General features: G+C 47.1%; 1 protein-coding gene and 1 long non-coding RNA gene across 4 annotated transcripts in view; one reads left to right on the top strand and one right to left on the bottom strand.

Moving 5' to 3' along the window:
* The window catches only part of CXADR (CXADR Ig-like cell adhesion molecule), a 68,367-nt gene extending 46,167 nt beyond the window's left edge, over positions 1–22,200 (bottom strand). For 2 of the 3 annotated variants that reach the window (XM_019476268.2, XM_019476267.2), the window contains exon 1: positions 14,786–14,947. In XM_019476268.2, the coding sequence (XP_019331813.2) occupies positions 14,786–14,855 (70 nt within the window). In that variant the 5' untranslated portion in view covers positions 14,856–14,947. Of the gene's footprint in view, positions 1–14,785; positions 14,948–22,145 lie in introns of those variants that run through there. The other variant, XM_006270098.4, reaches the window with a different exon arrangement.
* LOC109280370 (uncharacterized) overlaps positions 1–27,725 on the top strand; it is a 65,978-nt gene that overhangs the window by 24,128 nt on the left and 14,125 nt on the right. The window contains exons 2-4 of the long non-coding RNA XR_002086671.2: positions 9,286–9,357; positions 11,057–11,515; positions 17,256–17,476. This is a non-coding gene — a long non-coding RNA (uncharacterized LOC109280370). The remainder of the gene's footprint in view (positions 1–9,285; positions 9,358–11,056; positions 11,516–17,255; positions 17,477–27,725) is intronic.

The raw sequence follows: 27,725 nt of genomic DNA, 5'->3' as shown, positions 1-27,725 counted from the left end.
CTTAAAAGCACCAGAAGCCTCCAGTTCTACATGGAGCAGTAACACTGTTTCCACTTTGGCCTTCATTTTTTGCAATGGACTAAGATAGTGGTTTTTAACCTGTGGTCCACAGACCCTTAGGGGTCCACAAAAGATGCCTATAATCAATCAAAAATAGGCAAATACCCACACTTACAATTCAAAGGGGTCTGCACCTCCCTTCAAAATTTCCAAAGGGGTCTGCAAATGAAAAAAAGGTTGAAAACCACTGGACTAGGAAATTGTAACAGCATTAGAACCTATGGGATTTTCTGTAGTGAATTATGGAGTCAGACTTCACCATTTCTGTGGTTACTCAAAAAGGCCTTTCTGGATACCACTCTAAGACAGCTTCACAAGGCTGTAAAACAGGTTCACTGGGACAACAAACAAACCGTGACGATACAGTTCAGCAATACAGTGTAAACAGTAAAAAAAAAAATAAAAATGCAGCTGATCTGGATGTTAAAAAATAAAATAGCTAGTATAGACACAGGCAGATAAGGTTCTTTGGGTAGATGTGATATCTTTCATTAGACAAACTAGTTGAAAAAAAGGGGGTTTGCAAGCTTTCTGGTACAAACATCCTTCTTCAGGCATTTGTGTTTGTGCCCAAAAGCTTACAAAGTACATTTTTTCCAACTATTGAGTTGGTTTAATAAAAGATATCACATCTATATCTACCCAAAGAAACTGGTCTGTCTATGTTCTTAGACCAACAAGGCTACAACCAACAACCCTAGTATAGACACTGTACTGTCACTATTTAAATCGGTAGCATCCCATCAATTACACTGTTGTAAACAGTTGCTAAATAAAGTAACCACACCCATTAGCTCAGGGGAGGGCAATTATTTCAGGTGGAGGGCTGCTTACTGAGTTTTGGCAAGCCATTGAGGGCCACATGACAGGTAGCCAGGGGCAGGTAAACATTAATTTTCTAAATTTTTTAGGGGCCTCGCAGGCTGGATTGAATGGCCTGGCAAGCTGCATCTGGCCTGCAGGCCGCATTTTGCCCACCCCTGCATTAGCTGCATAGCTTCAAACTCCAAATCAAAAAATCCTGCAAGCGTGCACTCCTGAGCTGCTCTATATATACTCTACATACCACCAGATTTTTCACATACTACTCTACACCAGTGGTTTTCTACCTTTTTTTTCATTTGCAGACCCCTAAAAAAATTTCAAATATAGGTGCAGACCCCTCTGAACTGTAAGTGTGGGTATTCCCATACGTTTGATTGATTACAGTCACCTTCGAGCAGTGTCAGAACACTGACAGCACACTCATTCCCTTGCTTCACCCGTGGCAAGTTAGTGTGGTGTTGATGGTTGTAGCAGGGCAACTTTGGTGCCTGACACTTGAAGAGGCTTGCAGAGGCTGTGGAGCAGCTGGCAGGTGCAGTGTAGCTTAATGAGGTGGTCACATGATTGCATGAGGGCCCCCTGGATTGATGGGGCTGGGCAGCCTCAGTATAAACCCAGGCCCTCAGAAGTAAGTGGTCAGTTACTGCAGGGAGCCAAAGAGATAACAGCGTCTGGCCGGAGAAGAACACGCTCCCAGAAGAACATTCTGGTGGTTAAGGATAGGAACTATGGGGATGGAGGACCTGGTGTCCATGACCTGGTGTGTTACGTCTTAGAGGGGAAAGGTGATGGTCCAGACATTATCATCAGAGGCCTGAGGCCCAAGGGGCATAAGGCATAGTAGCCTGGTGACAGGGTGGTGTAGTGGCCCTAGTGAGGGGTTGCAAGAGTGATCGGGCTGTGTAGAGTAGAGTCCGCATAGACAGGACTGAATGACTGCGCATAGGCTGGCCTAAGTACAGCAACTGAGTGAAATGTGTTTGGAGGGGCCTGAGAAGGCAGACCCATATGGGAGCGTGAGGGTGAGCAGCAAAATACCTACCCGAAGTAACCTCACCTGGCCCATGCTGGGGTCAGGACCAGACCGGTCAAAGGGCCAGAGGGATGGCCAGACGCTAGAGGCTGGGAGTCCTGACTGGCCTAGAGGTGAGGCCAAGAGTCCTGGAGGGGGACAAAGCTATGAGGTAAAAAGGGCTTAGGGAGTTCTGTCACCCAGAATGAGGGTGGAGTAGACCACCTGAGGAGAAGGGACACAGGTAGGGTCCGAATGTCTGGAGAGCACAGAGTTGAGGTCCATTGTGGAACAGAAGCTACACAATGATGCCACCTGCAAGGCATGGGGCATGGTCTAAGGAAGGGGTGAACAAAATACGGCCTGCAGGCCAGATCCGGCCCACCAGGCCTTTCTATCCAGCCCGCAAGACCCCTAAAAAAATTAGAAAATTAGTATTTATCTGCCCCTTGCAGCCTATCAAAGATGACAGGAGACAGGGGCAGTAGGACCCAGGGGAAGCCACACCAGGCTCCTGCAAGGCTCGCCAGGCCCCACCCCACCACAGCCGGAAGCCGCTGCCTAGCAGAAGCTTCTGACCTGGGACCATAGGGCTGTTTATTTCTGCCTGCGCCGAAGCAGGAAATTCAGGTAAGAAGGGTTGGGAGGGGGGCAGGGAAGGACTACGGGCGATCGCCCCAGTCCTTGGGGCCAGGCCAGCTCCTGCTGAGTCCCATGGTCCAGCCACGCAGCTGGGAGCCATGTGGTGGAGAGCAGCCAGCCGGTGGGTAGACAGGAAAGTGGGGAAAGCAGGGGAGTGGAAGTGTGGGACCCATGCTGGTGTCCCGGAGCCAGCACTGGCAGGGCTCAGAGTGGGGCAGTAGGAGTGCAGGGTATGGGCTGGCAGGGGTCTGTGGAGCTGGGCTGGGCTGCACTGGTGAGGAGAAGCAGTGGCTGAGCTGTGTGCCACTTGGGACTGGCTCAGCTGCAGCTTTTCCTCCCTGGTGCCGAACTGGCCGGGCCTTTCCCATCCCATCCCGAGCCCAAACAGCTCTGTACCAGCAAAAAGCAGCAGCTGACCTGCGCACTGCTCGGAACCAGCCCAGCCTGGCTAGAGCAGCACATGGCTTAGCCAGCTCAGCCACACCTTCCCCTTACCTGTGCGCACCCGGCCCCAAGCAGCATATGGCTAAGCGGGTCCAGCGGCACGTGGCTCAACTGCTGCTTCTCCTCACTAGTGCCAACCCAGCCAAGCCCATCCCGTCTCAACAGGCACACAGTGAAGCCAGCCCAGCTGCTGCCTCCCCATGTGCCACTCGGGACAGGACAGGCCTGGCCAGGCCGGCACCAGCAAGGAGAAGAGCCACATACTGTGGCTGAGCCACATACTGCTTGAGAGCAGCCAGGCAGGGCAGGCACAGATAAGGGGAAGGCGCAGCTGAGCTGGCTGAGCCATTTGCTGCTCTGGCTGGACTGGACTGGACTGGACTAGGCTGTGCTGGTCCCAAGTGGCACGCAGCTCAGCTGCCACTCCTCCTCGCTGGTGATGACCTGGCCAGGCCTGTCCTGTCCCGACAGGCACGCAGGGAAGACTGCCCAGCTAATGCTTCAATGCATACCACTCGGGACAGCATGGGCCTGGGCGAGCTGGCACCACCGAAGAGAAGCAGCGGCTCAGGTACATGCCTGGTGTCACTCAGCTGGCTGACCCATATGCCACTTGGGACCGGCTGGACCGGGCAGGCGCAGGTAAGGAGAAGTTGGGGCTGAGCTGCATGCAGCTCCGGCCAGGCCAGGCTGGCCCCAAGCAGTGCGCAACTCAGCCGCTGCTTCACCTTGCTGGTACCAACCTGGCCAGGCCTGTCCTGTTCCAAGCAGCATGTGGGGAAGCAACATGCAGCAGTGGCCGAGATGTGTGCCACTTGGGATCAGCTGGGATGGGCCAGCAGAAGTAAGGGAAAACTGCAGCTTTGCTGCATGCCACTCAGGCCAGGCCAGCACCGGGAAAGGGAAGCCACTGCTGAACCCCACGCTGCTTGGGACTGGACAGGACGGGTCCTACAGTGCCGGTGAGGGGAACCTGGGCCAGGGCCCACTTCTGCTGTGCCTCGTGGGGCAGGCTGGGATGGGCTGGGTCATGCCAGCACTGGTGAGCAGAAAGGAGAGTTGGCCAACTTCTGCTGCTGCAAAAGGGCCGGGTGGAGTGGACTGGGTTATGTTACATTAATCACTACTTAAATTATTTTTTTTAATTGAATTAAAATCTGTTATAGTAGATGTCTGATTTCTAGTACATGATACTTTATCTATACTTTCTTAAAATGATTTGTCCTTGACTCAATTCGCTTGGCTCTGTTCTGGGAGAGGTCTGATAGCCCTGAAACCCTACTGATGGGGCAGGATGAGGAGTCACAACCCCTTGTTATTTGATATGTTGCGTTTGTGGCCTACAGGGCAGAACTCTTGGGGCACCAGGAGCAGGCTATGCACTGTGAGGGTGGGCCCTGTGGTGGGACAGTGTTTCCCAGTCAAACAGCAGACCTTCTGATGTTGGGGATCATGTGATGAGGGCAAGGGATTCTGGGTGAAAATGCAGTGAGTGGAGCAAGGTTTGGTGTTGGGTGGGTGGGTCTTATGATCGCCCATGCAACAGGGTGCAACTTCTGATTCCAAGGTCACACCCCCTCCCAAAAGGAGTACTTCCAGGGGCAAGGGGAGGGACTTCTGGTGGCAAAGGTCAAGAGTTAGGGGTGGGACTTCTGGTCCCAAGATGGTGACCAGAGATGAGGATACCCATGCAACCCTCGACAGCTCACCCAAACTTGTGAAGCGGCCATCCAGCTGAAATAACTGCCCACCCCTGGTAGAGGGGCAGAGCCATGTATTATACCCTTGGCATCAGGCACTAAATGGGGAGCCTCCCACCTTACAAACAACTACTTTAGAGTTGCATCAAAGGCATGGCAGGTGGGCAGACTGCCCTAGACAGGTGGGTGGGCCAATGATTACACCAGCCTGTCACAATGGTTTTTTTAGGCATTGTGTTTGAGGATGAATGAGAGGATGGTTTGTGTAGTTTTGCTTGGAGCGGTCTTAATGGACAAAAACCTTGATGGTTTAGATCAGGGATAAGCAATATTTTTGGGCAGAGTGACAAACATTTGCGAACTTGACTAATAAGATGTTGGCATGCCAGTGGCTGATGACAGGGGAGCTGTGAGGTGCCTGATCCTTGTTGTAGCAGCTCAGCCCCGGTCCCTTCTGCGAGGCACGAGTACCAAGCAAAATGCCTTCGTGTGCCATGATCTGGCATGTGTGTCACCGGTTGCCTACCTGTGGTTTAGAGACGATCCTGCTTTGAGTAGGGGCTTGGACTGGATGGCCTCCAGAGATACCTTCCAGTCCTCCTTGGGTTATAATTTTCTGCAAAAATGCCAACCTACTTAAATCAGCTCTTTGTGATTAGAAATGTTCCCATACTCTACTTGCATACTAGATGTTTAACTCCTGAATATAATTTAATTAATATTAAACATTTCACATGGGTGTTTGATGGATGCAATTCTACAGTTCAGCCATAATTTAACAAAGCAGGTAGTCTGTCACCAAAGTGCAGAAGGACAAATAAGTCTGAAACCTTTGCCAGCATAACCTGATTGGGATGTACCCACTTTGGAGCAGAATGTTGGATAAAATGAACTTCCCAATGTCACTTCCAGCCCTACTATGGGCATACCGACCTTGGCAAAGTTTGAAACTATAGATATGAGCATCTTGGCCAAGTCCCTTAGCAGGTATGCAGAGTATGCCAGCATAAATACAACACTACTCAAATGACAAAGAACTTCAGTAGGCATAGTTAAATCTACGTTGGCATCACTATATTGACTAGGCAGGGATATCCAACCTGTGGCACGTGACACTGGTGGAATCAGCAGCCTCTGTGTGATATATAGCAGACTGGGAAAAGAGCAGGCATCAGAACAGGAAGAAAAAAGCAGGGCAGGGGCGGGCAATTACTTTGGGCAGAGGGCCGCTTACTGAGTTTTGGCAAGCCATTGAGGGCTGCATGACAGGCAGCCAGGGGCAGATAAATATTAATTTTCTAAGTTTTTTAGGGGCCTGGCCAGCTGGATAGAATGGCCTGGTGGGCTACATCTGGCCCGTGGGCCATATTTTGCCCATCCCTGAAGTAGAGAAACAGATGGAGCAGGCTGGGGGGATTAGAGTGGCACTCAGGAAGGATGCAGGGTTTATTTGTGCTCAATTGTGGCTTGCCTGCCAAAGACTGAACATGCTGGTATCACATCCCCATGTACAGTGGTAGTTTCTTGAAAACAGATTTCTGCATCCACCACCTGTATCTTCTCTGACAATAAGTGTTAGGCTAAATTTTAAAATTTAATAATGCTTTACCAATAAAAAAAATACCAGTTTATCATACTAGCAGAGTGCTCCTGCTATAGATGCAGTTTTTACTAGCAAGACCATACTTTTACTAATAGTTCACTGCAGCCCATCACTGGAATGGAATAGGTGAAACTGCTAAAAGCACAATTTTGCTTAGAATAAAGTGGAGTTTGCATACAGGTCATTTGATGGCACAGATATGGTAATTAGGGATCATGTCTCTTCACACACAATACCTCTACCAGGTAATATTTGCAGCTTAGACCTGGATCTAGTCAAACATATGGCACACACATGAGTACTGTGGGCAAAGTCAGAAAGGCAAAGGGGACAGGGGCACAGTTATTACTCAAACTAAAGAAAATTTGGTGCTTAAAAGTAAATGTTTTTTGGATGCTACAATCCTCTGGTCTAGAAACTAATTGATTTAGCAAGAGATTTCTGCAATGTTTCAAGGAACACCTACTGCTAGTAATTTTTAATCCTGGAAAGTGCTTTTGACAACTAAAAAACCAAGTATAATTATTTAAAAAAATGTGGCATCATTCTGCCCTCAAGTAGTTTTATAGCTTTATAGTAGCTAGGGTCAGGAGGGACTTGAACAGATCACCTAGCCTGACCCCCTGCCACAGGCAGGAATGAATGCTGGGTTCACAAGATCCCAGACAGGTGATCGTCCAACCTCCTCTTGAATTTGCCCAAGGTAGGGGTGAGGACCACTTCCCTGGAAAGTTGGTTCCAGATTCTGGCCACCCTAACTGTAAAATATTGCCTTCTGATCTCTAACCTACTTTCCATCAGCTTATTACCATTGTTCCTCGTCACCCCAGGTGGTGCTGGGGAGAAAAGGGGTCTACCTATTTGCTGTTGATCTCCCCTGATTGAGTTCGTAGGCAGCCAATAGGTCCCTCCTCAGCCTCCTCTTGCTAAGGCTAAACATGTTCAGGTCCCTCAGTCTCTCCCCATAGGGTATGTCATGCTGCCCTCTCACCAAGCGGGTGGCCCTCCTCTGAACCCTCTCCAGCCTGGCCACATCCCTTTTGAAGTGCGGCGCCCAATACTGGACGCAGTACTCCAACTGCGGCCTGACCAAAGTCGCACAGAGGGGGAGTATTGCCTCTCTGGACCGGCTTGAGATGCATCTTTGGATGCATGACAAGGTATGGCTGGCCTTGCTGGCTGTGGTCTGGCGTTGGCAGCTCATGTTCATCTTGGAGTCAATAATGACTCAGATCCCGTTTTGCCTCTGTTCTTTCAAAAAGGGAACTCCCCAGCCTGTATGTATGCTGTGGATTCCTTCTCCCAAGGTGCAGCACCCTGCATTTGTCTACATTGAACCCCATCCTATTCTCATCTGCCCACTTTTTTGTAGTCTGTCTAAATCTAGTTGCAGCCTCTCTCTCCCTTCAAGTGTTTCCACCTCGTCCCACATCTTAGTGTCATCAGCAAACTTGGACAGTGTGCTTTCCACCCCCTTGTCCAAGTCGCTGATGAAGATGTTAAATGATGCAGGCCTGAGGCCCGAGCCCTGGGGTACCCCGCTGCTCACATCTCGCCAGGTTGAGTACAACCCGTCCACCAATACTCTCTGGGTACGCCCCATCAGCCAATTTTTTACCCATCCAACTGTGTAGGCATCAATGCCAGTCACTTAATTTATTGATAAGGATGGGGTGAGAGAGAGTGTCAAAGGCCTTCTTAAAGTCTAGAAAGACTATGTCCATGGCAACACCATCATCCAAGGATTTAGTTACTTGGTCATAAAAGGCAATCAAGTTGGTCAGGCAGGACCTGCCCTTGATGAACCCATGCTGACTGCCCCTGAGCATGATCTCCCCTGCAGGCCCCCCACAGATGTGCTCCTTGATGATTCTCTCCAAGAGCTTCCTGAGCACTGAGGTGAGGCTTACAGGCCTATAGTTACTTGGGTCCTCCTTCCTCCCTTTCTTGAAAATTGGGACCATGTTAGCCAGTTTCCAATCCCCTGGCACCTGGCCAGATGACCACAAATGTTCATACAGCCAGGCCAAGGGCTCCACCATGACCCCTGCCAGCTCCCTCAACACCCTTGGGTGGAGGGCATTTGAACCTGCAGATTTAAAAATACCTAGCCCTTCCAGAAGATCCCTAGCTACATCTGCACTGACTGAAAGCCTGACAGAGCTATCCCCAAGATTGTCCTGGTCCCTTTTCAAGGAAACAGAGGCAAAGAAACTGTTAAAAATATCAGCTTTCTTGTCTGGCATACCCACAAGATTACCGTTTGCATCTTGCAGGTGCCCTACATTGCCTGGTGCCCTCTTCTTGCTCCCAATGTACTTGAAAAAGGACTTTTTGTTGTCCTGAATCCTGGATGCTAGCCTGAGTTCCATCTCTGTCTTGGCTATCTGAACAGCCCTCCTATACTCACGGGCCGAGGAGGAGTACTCCCTCCTTGGTGATAGCTTCTCCCTTCCACTGGGAGTACACCCCACTTTTAGTCCTCAGGCATTGGTGAATGCCCTTGCTGAGCCAAGGGGGTTTCTCAGCACTCTTACCCCCCTTGCTTCTCTCAGGGATTGTTATCCTTTGGGCCTGGAGGATGGCCCCCTTAAGGTACAACCATCCCCTGTGGACTCCCGTCTCCTCTACCTTCTGGGCCCTCAGTGCCTCCCCCACTAGTCTCCTAAGCTCACTGAAGTTGGCCCTTCTGAAGTCAAGGGCTTTAGCCTTGGTGTAAGCCCTTGACACCCTGCATTGGACAGTGAAATCCAGCAGGTGATGATTGCCTAGCTTGAAGGAGAAGAAAAAAAAAAAAAGTAAAAAAAAAAGAGGACAGTGCAGAGGTGTTGTTAGGATATTTGGTTATTTGAGAACAGTTCAAAGTAAAAGTGAAGGATCTTGCATGAAAAACAAATACTATTAAGGAAGAGTTCAGAAGGATGGGAGAGGGGGAGACCCTGAAAAGCTATAAAGCTATAAACTTTAAGCTAATGTTCTCTCTCTCTTTTTCCCCATAGGCATGAGGATGTATTTTCAAATACTACTACTAAACCCAGATTTGAAGCAGGATCCACAAATCATTTACTAAGGTAAGAGAGATATTTATATTAAAATTACAAATAATTTTTTTGTTTATCCAAAAGAATTTAATGCAGCCTGTTAAAGTTCACGAATGCAAGAATCACTGCTCAGTTTCCAATCATGCTTTATTTTTAAAGAAGAAAAACATCAAACAGAAGTGATAACAAAATTAAGACACTAAAAGTGAAGACCAACAAAAAACCCTTTTGCCATACTTTAAAAAAAGTATGCCAAAAAGGTATTCACCCATTTACTATTGTTAAGAGAGCTCTCTCAGGCAAGTTGTATAAGAAAATAGCCAAACATCAAGTGTCTAATTCTTATAGCTGCCAATGCCACACCGCAGCCAGCAAGGCCAGCCATACCTTGTCATGCATCCAAAGATGCATCTCAAGCCAGTCCAGAGAGGTGATACTCCCCCTCTATGTGACTTTGGTCAGGCCACAGTTGGAGTACTGCATCCGGTACTGGGCGCCGCACTTCAAAAAGGCTGTGGCCAGTCTGGAGAGAGCTCAGAGGAGGGCCACCTGTTTGGTGAAAGCGCAGCAGGACAAGGCCCTATGAGGAGAGACTGAGGGACTTGAACCTATTCAGCCTCCGCAAGAGGAGGCTGGTGGCTGCCTACAAACTCATCAGGGGAGATCATCAGCAAATAGGAAGAACCCTATTCCCTTCAGCACCACCTGGGGTGACAAGGAACAATGGCAATAAGCTGACAGAGTAGGTTTAAGTTAGAGATCAGAAGGCAATATTTTACAGTTAGGGTGGCCAGAATCTGGAACCAACTTCCTAGGTTAAGTGGTCCTCACCCCTACTTTGGGCAAATTCAAAAAGAGGTTAGATGACCACCTGCCTGGGGTCTTGTGAACCCAGCATTCATTCCTGCCTGTGGCAGGGGGTCAGGCTAGGTGATCTGATCAGGTCCCTCCTGACCCTAACTACTATAATACTATAACTAGAAAGATCTCTTTCCCAATGTGAACCAAAACACTGCTTTTCTTTAAATCTTCAAAAGCAGCAGAATGGATTTCATCTGACAGGCTAATTTCATCACTGCTTTACAGAAACCTGAAGGCAGCATGAACCAGGCATGAATTACTTCACAATTGCATGGGAAAGTTAGACAACAGAGTTAAATTTATAGACCCACATGTTGCTTTAGTAGGAAAAAAAGGGCTCTCTTCAGCAAACTAACTATAAGCACCCTTAAACCAGGAGTGCTAGGTTAAAAGAGAGGAAAAAAAACAACAACCCAGAAACCAATTTTACTTGCCAGTTGATAAATGGGCATTTCATTTCTTTTTTTTTTTCTTTTTAAAAGATCTATGTGGCCACAAAATTTTAAAAGGTGAAGCCCATAGGCAGGATCCAGGGAAAACAAAAATCCCAGGACTCTATTTCAGCAGTTCTGAAAGGAGGCAGAACTCATCATTTAAATTAGCCCTTTGCTAATAGGCATTTGGGGTCCCCCCCAATCTTACAACACAGAAGTGGTTAAAAACACCTACATTTACTGTTCATAGTGCTGAAGCTATTTTAATCTTCTTTATTTGGGAAGATCATTTTATTAGTGTGATGCACAAACTTTAAATACAAGCACAACTATGCTTTTCTATTATAAAAGACTATTTTCAGCTACTTATAACTTTACCAAACTTTAAACATTGGGACTTTCTAGCTCAGTCTGCTTGTTTTCTTCTTTTTCAGCACTAATTTAGTTATTTCAGATAACAAGATTAGGAAAAACGCACTTTTGCCACATTAAGAAAATGATGACATATTTCATTGAGAAATGTTGGCACCTTCATGCTTTAGAGCAGGAATCTGTTTTGAGAATGGATCCCTCATGCATCAGGAATAATTTCTTTCAACTATCTGAGAACATGGTGGCTATGTTTGCCAGAGATTCTTTCTGCAACGACCCATCTATCTATGCAGCTCCTATGTGCTGACCAGATTACATGCTTGCCATCCCCAGTCAATCCAACCTAAAGCTCCAAGGCTAGACAAGACTCTCTCCCTATCAACTGTTCTTCTCCACTTACGAGACACTGGTTTGCCAGAAACAAGAAATCCTCCAGTGCTGGTGCAGCAAAAACAAGGAACTACTAACCCTACTTGAAATGAGCTACCAGAAGGTAAAAAGAATAGAACAGAAAGAAAGGGGTAAGTCACGATATAAAGACTGTGACCATTAAAGCACAATCTCTCTCTGTGAACCACAAATTAAAATCAGGATATGATAATCTCAACAATCCTCCACTGCCAACCAATGTATGCAAAATTCACAGGAAAAGCAGACTTATCACCTTCCTGGAGGGTTTCACACATGTGGAGGATAACTTGCTGTTGCTACCCTTTAACTCCCTTAGCTGAAGGATATTTGGGCTGTAGAACCAAAGCAATCAATTGTAGGGGGTGGTTCCAGGAGAAAAGGAACAAGTGTCCAAATTGAGGCATCCTAGTTCAATTTATTAAACACTCACAACATTATACGAAGACAACACAGTTCTGATCTGAATGTGTGCGTAGCTCCTGAGTGATGTTACAGTCATGATGGTCCAGGAATTGCATAAGGCAAGGATTTCTGAGGGTAATATATTTTATTACCCTACGCAGGCTGTTCAAGGCAAAGATCGGGCTTATAAACCACTGACGTACCCATGCAACCCTAGACTCTAAGCCCATCCTATCTCTTTCTGTCTCCTTTTTCCACTGTCTCTTTCTCTCTTCTCCCTCCCTTTTCTTTTCTCTCTTCTCTCCTCCTCCCCCTCCCCCTATACAGTCATCTTCACCCATGAAGGACAACATCTTTTATTGAACCAATTACTTAGCTGGGATAGAATTAAACAAGTTTTTGAATGAAAGACTTGCTTCTTCAGGTTTGAGGAAGCACAGCCAGCACAAGATATTCCTACTTGGATATACAACATATTAAATACTTTGTAAGAGAGTTGGCCCCAAACATTTCATCTCATCTAAAACCGTGGTCTCAAAATTGGTAAAATCTTTTGGCTTGAGTTTCTTGTTGCCTTAATTCCTTGGATATACAATGGAAATAAGAAAATTGCTTAAAGTGCTCAGAAAACAGTTTTTCCTCAAAAATTATTTGTGCCAACAAGCATCCCTAACTTGAAGAGGAAAAATAAAACAAATGTGGGGGGGAAATATCTATAAATTTAGGTATAGTAAGCAATTGCTGCAATAGTATGAAGCAATGTTTTCCAAAAATCATTAGAATTAAAAGTTGTATACTTATTATTAACTAGTAGTACAAACTGTTTGGATTATTTTACTCTTATTTTTACAAGGAATCTATTGATATGCTACTACCTAATCAAGGAAAACTGCCTGTATACAAGCAGGAAGGGTTTGGAACTAGGAAGTGATACTAGTATAAATAAAACAAGTAATTGTGTGGGGTATGTATGTGTTTTCTAAAAAGTTACCAGCTATTTTGTCTAAGAGTCAAAGCATAAAAAAGAAGGTCTCAACTTATCAGCTAGCAATAAACTCCAAACTAAAGAACCAAAATACTTAAAAAAGAAAACCTACCAACCTCTTCACTGATTTTAGTTTAAGTTAAGTTGTTTCAGGGAACGTCAAAGCAATTTCCAACTACTAACATACTTTCCGATAAGAGATTAGGATTTGGCAGCTATCCTACACAGAATGGCGATCCCATGAGTAATGCCCTAACACAACACTAACACCGACAATGGCATTAACATTTCAACAGGAAACAAAGGCTCACCCTACCACTGCTGAAATGGATTTTTTTTTCTGGCTTTTAACCTCCCCAGCTGCTTTATGATCTTTTGCCTAGAATCCAAATCAATGCAAAGTTAACTGGAAGGTTTTGAAAACAAGCATTTCAACTGCAACATGCCTACTTATTTACGGCAGCATAAGTGATGATGTAGCTGTGATGATGCAGAAATTATGTGAGGCAAGGATTTCTTAGGGTGAGATCTTTCCTTGGACCAACCACAGAGTTGGTATAGTCAGACAAGATTTCAAACACAACACATTCTTGCTTAGGTCTCTTGAGTCTAGGACACCAAGCATAGCACAGGGGGAGAAAAATTCCCGGGTGTAGCAGATACAATCAGCCAAAGAAAAGCAGCTGAGTACTGGGAGATCAGAGACTATTAAAGGAGAGAATGGTGGGGTGGGAGGGCATCAGTCTCACCTTCCTGGTGTGAAAGCCATTCAGGAGTTAGATAAATCCTTGCCTCATTTATCAGATTTCTATCCCTCCTGGTTGAAAATGAAGCAGTTTCCTACAGCTCCCCTCCAGAGCCCTGAGAAAGGGCGACTGGAAAAATGGTCTGTGCTCACCCCTACCACATGCGAACCCTTGCCCTCCAGGATTTTGCCCCTGGCACCAAACAGGTCAGTTAAGATGAACTTTGTCTACAAGTCATCTTCACATGAGACGGCACCAGCCTTTTCCCTGGGGGGGGACCCCAGTAAAACAGCCCCGGGCTTCCTGCAGTCGTACCTAGGCTGCCGCAAGACTGTGAAAGGGCTTGAAACATCCCGCCACCTCCCCTCTCCTCCAACACAATGGGCAGCCTCAGAGGCTCTAATGCTGCTTCCCCCTTTCATTAAATTTTCTTCCTTATTTCTGTCAAGCTTTGAACTATTGCAGCCACCGGGATGGACTTCTTTTCTTTCCTCTGCCTCCCACCCCAGGCACCCGATCCCAAGTGGGGGTGGGGAATTGGCTGGAGAAAGGGGACCTGCCTCCCATCCCCTGGACATAGAGGGGGGAGTCAGGCTCAGCTGTGACCAAGGGGCCAGCGCCTCTACCACATAGAGCATGAGACACACAAACATCCATTTAAACCCATTCATAGGATCAAAGAAAATGAGGGCTGCAAGGGACCTCTGGAGGTGGTCTAGTCCACACCCCCTGCTCAAAGCGGGACCAACAAAAACCCAACCAAACAAAAAAAAAAACCACCCCAATCGAACGGAATAAAAATTAATTCAATCAAACAGAAGAGAAACAGAAAGACAATAAAAGTAACTTCTAGTTAAAGATGACAAATTTTAACAAATCATATTAACCACATTAAAAAAACCCTGAAAATTAAAAAGTTGAAAAATGAAATAAGTCCTCGTGAATATACATTAAATAAAACCACGCACATTTGCACGAAGCAAGTTTATATAAAGACCATTTGCATACGACTCATTTGCACAAAGCCTATTTGCATGCGGGCGGGGAAGGGCTCGGGGTAAAGTCGAGTGAAATCAATTCGGACACATTCGAACGAGGTACGTTCCAGCGGCATAAATTAAAATACATTTACATACATCTCCCCCCCCCGGGGAGCGGAGCCCGCGGCCCCGGCCTCGCCAGCTGCCCGGCACGAAGCCCCGGCTCCGGCCCCGCGCCCGCACCTGCCAGCCCGAGCCCGCTCTCACCTGCGCGGCCGAGCAGCAGCAGCACCACCACCAGCAGCAGCAGCGAGGCCCCGCTCCACGCGCGCCCCATGGTCCCGGCGGGACGGCGGCAGCGCCACAGCCTCGCGCTCCTGCCCAACGGCTCCGCTCCGCTCCGCGCCCGCCCAGCAGGTGAGTCACCCGTCACTTCCGGCCGCCCCGCGGGCGGGGGAGGGGGGGCGTGGAGGGGCGCGAGGCACCGCCCCTGCAGGTCCCCCTGGGAGACTCCGCCCCTGCGGCGCGCCTTGCCGGGTACCGCCCGGCGGCAGGGCAGCTACTGTCACCAACCTGCCGGGTGCTTGTGTCCGGCCAGAGCTGCGTCGCCGGCTCCCCGCGCCCCTGCCCTGCTTAAACACGCGGGAAGAGCTCTCTACACACAGGCGCGCACACGCACACCTTACACAAAGTACAAGCACCTACAGAAACAGAGACCCACACATACACCAGCAGATCCCTCCACATGCAGAAACGTTACACAAACACAGCCACACACAGAACCATCCCTCCATGCACAGGCAGATATCTCCACACAGGTACACCTGCTTCAGCTCCATGGGTCACGGTAATTTGGGCAGCACTTCTCAGGTGCTTTGGTGCTCACCTGATGGTGGCCACTTAAGAGCCGTGGCTCTCAGCCCTTGTTAGACTCCTGCCACCCCTCAAAGAACTCCAGCTCCTCATTTTGGGCTCTTCTTTCCGACTCCAGAACAAGAATGCAGCAATCCTTCCCTCACAAAGAATGCTGGAAGTCCACAGCACGTGGAAATGGGTTTAACACTGGGTTTGAAACCTCTGGGTTTAGTTTGTTCCTCATGTTTGCACACCTAGCAATGCTAACACTGTGCAGCACCTTGGAAAGGATCTTGAGGCACCTGCAGGGCCCCAGGCTGAGAATCACTGTTCTGCATCTCCTCTGAGCAGGCTCAGAGAGGGGGAGCAAAACCCTAGAGCCCTTGCTCACAGTAGTAGTCTATAGCATCAGAAAAGTAAGGCTGGAAGGTCCCCCGAGACAAGGTAATTCATCCCTACCCAAAGCATCCCATACAAATCATTGTCTTAACCTGTTCCTAAGTCAAAACTACACAGTCAACCCTGTTACAGAATCACAAAGGCAGCAGCTGCATCCTAGTCTGCCTCAGGTAAAGTAGGAGGACAACAGCAGCTGATGTCCTGCTACTACAGGGGTGGTTAAAACAACCTGGAGAGCCCAAGAAAGAAAGCCAGCTCCCCCACCCCTACAAAGGAAGGCAAACCCTCCCCCCACAGTCCATACCAATCTGAGCTTGGAGTAACAGTGGGAACCTGACAGCAGTGGTGGGAATCTGAGCCAAAGAGTCCAGGGAAGGGGAGGATCCTGGATGTTGCCTCTACACCAGCAAAAATAGAAACCATAATCAAACACCTGTGTTATCAAAAGTGTATTGTAGCCACTTGACAAGCATTCCTACTACCTTATCTTCATTTATTGCTATAAATACATTAGTCTTGAAATCCTCAGTTTGAATGTGGTCAAGTGCTGCAATTGGGCTTCATCAAACATAGTTTACTATCATGCAGGAAGCCACACTGACACATTATCCACCTATGTATTTCAAATGAGTGTATAAATTCCTGAAATGCATAACAGGAGTCCTGTCCTAGTTTTGGCCTATCTTTTACATTGTAACAAACACCAGATACCTGCATATACCTTAAAAATTGGCACTATTTAAATACAGAGACTATGGCCCCACTGTCTACATTGTAATAATTCTACTCTCTTTAACTGCAAAATTGGTGATGTTGATGAGAGCTCTCTATTTCAGGGATTCTAAAGCAACCCTGAAGGAAAGGGGTCCTATCAATTTCAATGCTGCTTTTAGAAGTATAAGGAGCCCTGAGCAGGGGAAGTTGGGAGGGCACATAGTCCAGACTGCTTCTGTAATGAGCACCATTTACATTGGCCAGGGACAGAAGTTACACATAAACTGATTTAAATGATCAGAAACTGGTTTAAACCTGTAACAGAACAGAAGCACAGTGCACATAAACCAGCTTCAAAATGGCTGAAACTGGTTTAAGATAAACCTGGTTGAATGTGGCATTGGACTTAACGGATTTGGGTCAAACCAGTTTATGAAATTTCTGTCCCAGACCCTTCCTGGTTCAAGTTAAATCAGAGTTCCCCTTCATGCTTTCCAGCCCTGAGCTGGGCTGGGCTGGGCTGGGCTGTCAGATCCAGAGATTAGGGCTGGCCCCATTCCTCAGCTCCTAGCTAGAGCACTGAGGGCTGGCTGACAAGAGTGGCGGGGCAAGCCTGGCTGGGGATGCAGCCCAGTCATAGGGGTGGGAGGTGGAGCTGCCCCCAACAAGCAAAACCCAACTAGGGGCTGGAGCCAGGGAGGGTGGTTAAACACCCCTTCCTCATCTCAAACTTACTGCTGGCTTTAACTGTGGACTACAAATCTCATAGGCACCTGGAAGCAGGAAGAGGAAGTGATGAGCAACTCCTCAGAGTCTTGCTGCTGTAGTTCTGGACTGCAAATGCCCAAGACCTTGGGGGCAGCAGGAAGAGGAAGTGAACACAAGACAGCCATGCTTGCCCCACCTAGCTCTAGAGCTAGCATGCTCTAGCACTCGCCAGCTTCTGGCCTGAGCCACTGCAGGCATGTGGCTGCATTTCCTGAATCAAAGGTAAAAATGTCTGCTTACTTCTGTTTCAATGTAATCTGTGCAGTTTAAACTAACCTGCAAAGACTGACTCGATTCAGCCTTGGGCTTTTTTTACTGTCTGTACCTAGCCATTGAGTTCTGGTAAATACCTACTCTGGACAAGTACAATAGCCTATTTTTAGTCCTGAGAATATGCACTTAAAGCCAGTACAGTGTATAAGTACTTTATATTAGTATAAAAGTATCCACACTAGGGTCTCAAATGGGATATCCATTTAAAAATATATATATATCACATTCCTAACCAAATGTTTTTAAATATCTATCTTAAGTTCCCATTATCCACAGATTGAATTTTGGCACAAGTTGGCCAAATGTTCCCGAGTAATGTTCATAAAGTATTATGAAATCAATGGGTAATTTTACAGAGTATAATATCATTCCTTTATGCTAGTGGCTGTATGCAAATCTTACAGCCAAGACCTTAAAAAAATCAAGGTCCCTTCTTCCCTAAATGAACTTTAAGAAGGTGTTTTCCTAACTAGTTAGGTAAGTGGGGGGTGTTATTCAACCTATGCATTTAGAACTCCCTACTGATGAGATGTACAATGCCTCCACTTCTTTTGGGATAATAATTATGTGAATGTGCACTGTCATCTTCTAAAATGGTTGGTTACCATAAATACAGCTAAAGCTTTCACCTGCCAATGCTGTGCCTCTATGTTCTTGATAGTCAGAGAGTATAGGGAGGAGGCATATTATTTTCTACAACAGTAGTTGAGAGTACTGTTTATGACGACATAACTATTCAGTCTCTAACATTTTTTCCCTAATCAGCAGCAGTCCCTCAACTCAAGCCTGATCTCTACCACATCTCATTGATGGGTCTTGAAATAACTTGAAGGCTGTGTCCACACATGCGTGGACGTTCGGTTTCCTGGGGACAACTAGCAGTGGTGCACCTTGTGCCACCACTGTTTGTCCAGAGGGAACACCTATGCCACATACCTTCTGGCACATGGCAGGTTACCCCAGGGATGGGATGGATGATAAGTTGGGACCAGCACTCTGCTGGACCCAGAAGCCTTGCCTGGGCTCTTGGGGGCCTCCCAGGGCTGCAGCAGTGGCGATCCTGCCATGCGGAGCCTGGCTAGCAGCTAGAGTACAACTCCAGTTTTGAGTGGTGCATACTGCCCTTGCATGCACCATTCCACCTTTTTTTCCTGCAGGTTTTTTTGACCCCTGGATATGCTTACTTGCATTGACCAGTCAAGATTCAAAGAGATAATCTGGCAGCAGCTGACCTCCTTATTAAGTAGGGCTGGGCCCCACCATAAAGCAGTCAATTTACCTGGCTTGCCTACAGCCCCAAAGATTTTATGCCTGGCAGCCCTATATTCCACTTGGCTTGTCTGAGCCCCCTGGCCTCAGTCCCAGCCAGTTCTAATCAGGGACTTGCCTAGCCCCTCAGTAGGCCCATACTATTGTAAGCCCCTTCCTAGGCTGGCCTCACTCTTCCCTAAGCCCCTGGCCACTTCCTTGGGACCTGGAACCCCACTGGGTCCCTAGGAACCTTCTCCAGACTCATAGTTCCTATCCTGACCTCCAGATTCTCCTGGGAGCAGCAGCTCTGTAGCAGGATTATATTATAACAGCAGCCATTGTTGGCTCTGTACCTCAGGCCCTGCTCTTATTCTCTGGCTGCTCAGCTCTGTTCCAATCAGGCAGCCTCCTGGCTGTCATGTGACCACCTGATTGGCTCTGCAGTCACCTGCAGGCTGCCTCACAGCCTGTTCAGGCTCTTCAAGTAGCAAGCACCCAAAGGTGCACCACCACAGTCTTCACTGGACTTTACTAAGGCCTTTGACTACATCAATTGTGAAGCCTTATGGAAAGAACGGAATAGCCTGAAAAATGCATCAAGGTCCTGAGGCTTCTCCACAACCAGATGACTATGACCATTCTTTGTAGCAGATTGGAGACAGATCCATCTGTCTTTAAAACTAGGGTTGAGCAAGGATGTATCATTGCCCCAATTCTGTTCTGCAACAATTTTATAGACTCCCCTTCAGTAACAACTATACCAGATCATCTTGCTGGGCCTTATAGACTTAGCACTGCTTTTTAACTTACATTTAATTAGGTGACTTAATGACACTGTGTAGGTAAACTGACAAACACATAACATAAACACATTTCATTCAGTTTAATCCTTGCTTAAATTGCTTTGTCTTGCATCTGTGATTTAAGCAAACATTAAACTGGTTCAACTATATCAACCTTGGGGATAAATACAATTGACTTCTTGTCACCACAGTTAAACTGACATGTACAGATAGGGCCTAGAGAGATATATGTTGCAAAGCAAAAATGAAAATAATCTTACATTGGTTTTCAAATAGTTGCAACATAATTGTTACTTATTTGAACCACTGGAGACAAACTGAAAACCTTTGCATATGTTGGTTTAAATATAAAACAACTTCATAGTCTGATACGTCTAGATACATCCATGGTCTGTTTGTCAGACTTAATTCTGCATTTTTCGTACAGTGCAGGCTAATATTTTAAACATTAACTCGATTTCAGCATCATGGACTTACTGGATGAGTGAGGTCTTTTGTTGTATACCCTCTTGTGTCAACAAAGAAATTATACACCATGAAAAGTATAATAAGATAATCATACTCATTACAGTAAAAGAGAATGATTCATCCTTAGGTTGAGGCTCCTCACCCTGATGTGGAGTAAACACTACCTTATAATTAAGTCCTCTAATGCAGTTAAGAAATGTGAAGTCAATATTCTGTTTAGTTTCTATACATCTAGTCCTTCTCTCATTTAAATCAAAGGAAAAGTTACCACTGACTCTCGTAAATGCTGGCCCTAAAACCAGAAAGCAAACTGTACTCCATCAACAAAAATCTACTATTTTAAATAATATTATGTTTAAAAGTGATTAATCTCAACAAGTCCAGCGAATTCATGTGGAAAAGTGATAACTCATACTTGTGATGAAGTACCGAGCTCTGCCAGATGCATTACAGTGTGTGACATCACGTGGATTCTGAGATTACTGGAGTTGTTGGACCAATAGGTATAGGCAGCTTTATTGGGAAAGATGAAATGACCTCCCAAAAAAGGAACTAAAGCCACTTCTTTGACAGAGGAGAAATAAAAGATCAGCAAGTAATGATCAGCAAGCCTCAGCTTGGAAACAGCCTGGAACAAAACTAGTTTTTAAGGTGCCCCCTTGCCCTGCCTTCTGCTTAACTTCAAATTAACAGGGTTCTCTCTCTGTCAAAAAATGTTAAATGATTACTTTGTCCCAAGAGGGATGCCAACATAGATCATTTAAATGTCAACATGTTATCAATGTAAGTGGTAATTAAAGCACAGAAGAAGAGAAATAATCTTGTGAAGATTTATAGTCAACTTGTTGCTATTTTTGTTTAGATTGGAATGAGGTAACTGTTGAATACCACATCCGATCATTGTCCTGGGTGTTCCAAAATGATAAAAATGGGGGGGAAAAAATTATGTTTGAGACAATCTGGGAAATCTCACTCAGCACACAAAATGTTCTGTTCTGCTTCCAAGTTATTAAATCTACTATTATCATTATCACTAACATTACTAATGCCATCACCACCACTTTTTGTTCTTTTCTTTTAATCATACAGTTTCTTTTAAGACAAGAAATGCTGTTTTAAAACAGAGGAAAACATTTCATTACACAATATTTCAGAAAAAAATGGAACACCATTTCCAAAGCAAAAGGCTTCCTCTAAAAAATGCAGAAACAAAAGATGATGACATTTCCCCCTACTATTATTAATCTGAAACCTTTATTCATCCTGAATTCATGAATAATTGTGATCCTCACAAAACTCATTTTTCAATTAATTTACTATTTGTCAAAAAAATTAAAAATCATGCAGCAGAGGCAATCAGGTCAACTACAAAAACAACAAAGTCTACAATTCCCTTGTAGTAGAGATCAATATAGTCCTCAATAACAGGTGTCATCCTGATGTCAAGTAAGCAGAGTACAGTAATAATACCACCCCCCCCCCCTTTTTTTAAAACTGTTTCAGTATCCACTTTGACTGATGGGGAAAGTGATAAAGCAATTTGCTGGAACTGGATGTGAAAGCTGCTCCACTGGAATAGCTAGCAGGGGAAGCAAAGTTTCTCAAAGCATGAAAACAAAATTTAGAGGAGAAAAAGAGGTGAAGAAAAGGAGGCAGCAGTAGTTCTTGGAGCTGGAATTTGGATTCCTGCCTACTATCACCTCAGGTGTTAGAAGAAGGCTACAGGAAGCTAGGAGGAGGTCTTTGAACCTCTCAGGAAAGAATCAGTAATGTAATTAACACCTGAGAGGATATATGTATGAAGCAGCAAATGGAACCCACTCTGAAAACAGATTTGCAGTATATCAGCGAATCTACAGCAATTGCTCAAGTGCATACTCTCACTCCACAGTACATGAAGGCAAACAAGCCATAGTTTTGCTAAGGGCTAGGCTGCCAGAGGCTGGATTTTATCTGCTATGGGATAAAAGCATCCACTCGGGCAGCACAGAAAAGGTGCTACTTTTTTGACTCACGGTAGCTTGTTCTTGTGCTCTAAGTATTATTCACCCAGAACTACAGATAGGAACTGAGGAACAAAAGTGTGCGTGCCTTACCAGGACTGCAGCAGAACCAAGAGTAAAATCCATCTCTCATTCCCAGTCCTCTCTCTCAAGGAAAATCTGTGCAAAATTAAATGTTTTGTTAAAGTACTCTATTCAGCTGTGTGTGGTTTCTTAGCCTAACATTGTTTAGAACTACAAGAATTTCTGTCACGGATATATTTTATTGGACCAACTATATAGTTGGGAGAGACACAGATGAGCTTTGAGTACTGTGCTCTGCTATATTTAAGTAGCCTGAACAGCTTTCAAAGTTAACACCTTGATGAACTAATTGCTCTTTCCAACAGCTGTTCTTTGTCTTGGAACAGTTGATGCCCCTGCAACAAGAGCAGGCAACCTTTTCCAGCTTGCTGGCCAGAAAAACCCATCCTGAGTCAGAGGTGGGAGGGCAGGTGCTAGGATCTAGCAGCTGCTCATCTCTGCAGCTGGTGCACAGTCCCACAGTGGCACTGGAACAGCGCAGCCAAAGCTCCCCACTGCCAACTGCTGCCAAAGCCCTACATTTATAGGGAGGATCCTGGATCTGGCCTATGGGCCAATCCCTACCCTACAGTATTAGAAAATGGAAACATAATTTCCTTCACATACTAAATGTTGTTTTTTCTTTTCTTTTTTTTAATTAGTAGCTAAACCATTTTGTGATGGTTTAATTTAGAATTTGATCCTAAATTGAAATGTCTTCTTTCCCAAAGGGAAACCAACAAGTTTTTAAAATGTAGTCAAGTCAAAAAAAGGAATAAGATTTTTTATTATTAAAGTATTACACCATATAAAATTTTTTTTGGGGGGGGGGGGTTGCTTTGCTTTACTTATCTCATTGCATTTTTAGTGTACTTTGCTGTAATTTCTAGGTCAATCAATAATTTACAGAACTCCCTGATTGGGTACATTAAGATTTTTCACCAGTAGACTTTCCCTAAGTGAACTACCATTGGTGTTGAACTGCAGCTGTGAAATTTGCTAGTCTCTATACCTCCTGCTTTTCACCCCAGGTTTAGAATAACCATATTTTCCTAGTTTCACAATGGTGCCCACCATCTGGCATGCTCAATAATCTCTGGGACATACGGGGTGCATCCAGACGAGCCTGCATGTGCGTCTCAAACCCCTTTAAGGCGCTACAGGAGGCATGTGTGGGAACAAGAAACCATTCCCTCACTGCAAATTTGCAGCACAGGGACAAGATTAGACCCCTGAATATCCAGAGATAAAAAAAACCACAGCAGAAAAAAGTGGGGCCATGCCCTGAGGCAACCGGAGGCTGGGTCCTCCACAGAGATGCTCTGGTAGCAGTCAAAGTGTCTCTGTGGCTGGCCCTCACCCTGGTGCTGAAGCACACTGCCTGCCCATGCAGAGCAGCCAGCGTGCCAGCTGCAGAGAGCTGGACCCAGGATCTAGTGCCGGTAAGTAGAGGGTGAGGGGGGCTGGAGAAGGGGACCATGGGGGGACGCCTGCCTGCTCCACCCAGCTGCTCGGATTGCTGCCCCACCCAGCCCGAGCCCCCGCCTGCCCCCCGTGCCCCCCGAGCCCTCCCAATGGCTGACCCATTTGGCCCCATCCCCCCTCCCCAACCGCCTGAGCCCCCTCAATTGCTGCCCCTCTGGGCGCCAACATCCTGGCAATTAAAAACAAAAAAAATCCGCACTCACCAGCAGTAGCAGCTGCCATCAGGGTCACTGGGGCCCCTCTGCACAGCACAGGGCCGGGTGACAGCTGCAGCAGCCCCAGCCCAGGCCCTGCTGCCCCATGCTTCATGGGGGGGGGGGGGGGGCTCTGCCAGGAGGCCCCAGAGCCCCTGCTACTGCGGTGAGTAGAGGCTTTTTTTTTTTTTTAAAGTACTGGAAGCTGGGGGGCAGCCATTGTGGGCCTGGGGGAGGAGGCAGGGGTGGGCTTGAGTGGGGCAGCCAACAGGGTGGGGGGCTGCAGGAGCCAGCAAGGGATGGGGCCAGGTGGGGCAGCAATCTGAGGGGCTGGGGGAGCAAGCGGGGGTGGGGCATATGGGCCCTGCAAGGGGGGTGGTAGCCCCTGTGGGGGCCATTTGGCCCCTGTTGGGGGGGGCAGCAAAACATATACGTATTTAGAATTCACTTTATTATGATGATAGAGAGACTGGTAAGCTTCCAAATTGCTTTAACACTGTAGATATATCAATAAAACATTGCCCAACTGATCTCTCTCTCTGTCTCCCTCCTTCTCTCTCCTGGTCTTTTTTTTTAATTGTGGAGGAACATGAATTTCAGGGTATTTTACAAAATGACTTTGGGATTTTTTTTATCAGGGATTTTTCAGTTTTCCAATAGGGAACACCAGAATTCCTGCTAGGAAGGCCAGTGGCAGGACCCTGCCTGCTCAGACCTGGCACCTTGGACCCAGCTGGCTGTGCTTGACCTCCTGGCTAATTGGGGCCAGGAGGACATGCTTTCACAGTTCAAAGCAGGCCACTACACTGAGAACATCTTCCAGTCAATAGCTTCCCAGATGGCTGGGCAGGGGGCACACATGGCAGTAGTGCTGCACAAAGGCCAACTCTGTAGCCACAACCCACTGGGAGCTGGCCCAGAGGGGCAGATGCCTCTACTGGCTGTGCAGTCCCCATCCGGGTCTGGCAGGTGCAGAGCAGGTCACAGCCAGGCAACACCTCTCACTGCCACACTGCTGTAGTGGGTAAAGGGTTCAGGGAACTCTCAGAGCTGCTTCAGCAATCCATCTGGCACAAGGAGTAGTGTCCCCAGGTACCAATTGCCTGGGCCCAAGAAACTGCAGATTTTAATACTGCTGGGGACAGCACAGGTTACTTTGCCCCACACCAAAGTGCATGTCTGGGCACATGCACTGAAGCAAAAAGCCCTGGCTGAAATTTGCACCACTTCTATTTGAGCTGCTGCAAGTGCACGTGCTTGCATGTGTGTTTTCGCCCATGGTCACCCTACCCTTGTTTCACCATGTTTATTTGGGAGAGACTCTTTTCAACTGGCTAGCTTCTAAAAAAATCTCTTTGGGCACTTATAAAAGTTATGTTTTTTCATGTGATGAGGCCCCTGAGAGTGCTCTACAGCTGTAACATAACAAACATTCATGACTGCAAAGCGCTTTTTAAAAAGGTCAGTCACATGAAAAATTACCTCTTGTTAATCAGCTATTAGATGAAAGTGCTCTAGGGCAGAGTACCTGAGGCAGATTTGGACAGGCTGCGGAAGTGGGCGGAACAGAATGGGATGCAGTATAACAAAGATAAGTACCATGTGTTGCACCTAGGGAGAAAGAATCATCAACACACCTATAGCCTTGGGGAGTACCATACCGAGTAGCACAAGAGCAGAGAGGAGTCTCAGGGTCGTAGTCAACCTCAAAATGAATATGAGTCACCAATGTGATGAAGTAATAAGTAAAGCTAACCACACTCTTTCCTGCATAAGTAGGTGCATCACAAACGGGTCTGAGGAGATGATACTTCCCACCTATGCGGAATTGGTCAGGCTGCAGCTGGACTACTGCATCCAGTTTTGGGTGACGCACTTCAAGAGGGATGTAGATAACCTGGAAAGGGTTCAAAGGAGGGCCACCCATCTGGTTAAAGGACTACAAGAAAAACCCTATGAGGACCAATTGAGGGACCTGAATCTCTTCAGCCTCCATAAGAGAAGGCTCAAACGTGATCTTGTGGCCATCTACAAGGTCATTGGGGGGGGGGGGGGGGGACAGTAGGAAATAGGGAATACAATGTTTACCAGAGTGCCCATCAGGGTAAATAGAAGCAATGGCCACAAACTGAAGGAGAGCAAATTTAGATTGGACATCAGGAAAAAATTATTTACAGTGAGGGTTGCCAAAATATGGACTATGCTTCCAAGGGAGGAGGTGCTGTCCCCTTCCTTGGAGGTATTTAAGAGGAGACTGGACAAATACCTGCCTGGGGTCATCTGACCCTAGCACTCTTTTCTGCCCAGGGCAGGGGGTCAGACTTGATGATCTAATAGGTCCCTTCTGACCCTAAAAATGAAATCTATGAAACTCTGCTCAGAGATGAGGGAGGGGAGGTGCTGCTGAGTGCCAGAGACAAGGTGCTACTGAGAGCTGGGGGGTGAGGAGGAGATTCTTACTTGCTTCATGGACTCAAGAAGTCTACAGTTGCTCCTACCATGGTGCAGTCTGCCCACCCTGGTGGTAGGGAGGAGGGAGGGGGGAACAAATTACTAGGAACTGGGAGTTAAAATATGGTGACCATATAGATTCATAGATGTTAGGGTCGGAAGGGACCTCAATAGATCATCGAGTCCGACCCCCTGCATAAGCACGAAAGAGTGCTGGGTCTAGATGACCCCAGCTAGATACTCATCTAACCTCCTCTTGAAGACCCCCAGGGTAGGGGAGAGCACCACCTCCCTTGGGAGCCCGTTCCAGACCCTGGCCACTCGAACTGTGAAGAAGTTCTTCCTAATGTCCAATCTAAATCTGCTCTCTGCTAGCTTGTGGCCATTGTTTCCTGTAACCCCCGGGGGCGCCTTGGTGAATAAACACTCACCAATTCCCTTCTGTGCCCCCGTGATGAACTTAAAGGCAGCCACAAGGTCGCCTCTCAACCTTCTCTTGCAGAGGATGAAAAGGTCCAGTTTCTCTAGTCTCTCCTCATTGGGCTTGGTCTGCAGGCCCTTGACCATACGAGTTGCCCTTCTCTGGACCCTCTCCAGGTTATCCGCATCCTTCTTGAAGTGTGGCGCCCAGAATTGCACGCAGTACTCCAACTGCGGTCTGACCAGCGCCCTATAGATCTGACCAGCGCCCTATAGACTGACCAGCGCCCTATAGATATATTTGTAAGGACATCCAGGACACTGTATTTCAAGCGAAGATGGAGAGGCATGGTGCTCCAGGCAGACAGGCAGGTACCACTGCTACTGTGTGGGAGCAAGGCAGGTGGCCTGGAGTGATGTCCATCCTCACCTGCCCCCCACCTTCAGCTGCTGCTCAGGAGGAGCTGGTCCTGGCCTTTGCGGGTGGGGTGACGTCTGCTCCAGTCCACCTGCTTTGCTCCTGCACAGCAGCAGCAGTGCCTGCCTGCCTGTCTGGAGTACCATGCCTCTCCACTGGACTGAACCCTGCACCCCTGCTGGCCTGCCTCTGCCTACAGCAGTGCCACTGACTCGGGGGCAGGCGGGGAGTGGGAGCAGGCAAAATACAGGCTTGCCCTGGGTGCCATTTTCCCTGAGGCCAACTCTCCTGCTGCACACTCATGCAGTGGAGTCAGTACAAAAACAAAGGGTCATAATATGTGGCCAATTCCAGGACTTCTATTTCCATTTTCACCAACTGGCTGGGATCCTGGGATGGCCTAAGAAATCTGGGACTGTCCCAGCCAAACCAGGACATATGGTCATCCTAGGTTAAAGTGACCCATTGAGCTAACATGATCATGGCATGTCAGTTACTCTACCCAGTGGCACACAAGGGAACAATGGGGCTAGCATCACATCTGGATGCCTCTGACTTCCTAAACTGAATACCCATATGCCTATGTAACCCCGGCGGTACTCCAAGATGTACCCCCTCTCCAATTGAAGGGATCAGAGCAGG

This window comes from Alligator mississippiensis, chromosome 1 (assembly GCF_030867095.1).
Source record: "Alligator mississippiensis isolate rAllMis1 chromosome 1, rAllMis1, whole genome shotgun sequence".
In the NCBI taxonomy this organism is placed as follows: Eukaryota; Metazoa; Chordata; order Crocodylia; family Alligatoridae; genus Alligator; species Alligator mississippiensis.
This window is presented reverse-complemented; position numbering and strand designations above follow the sequence as displayed.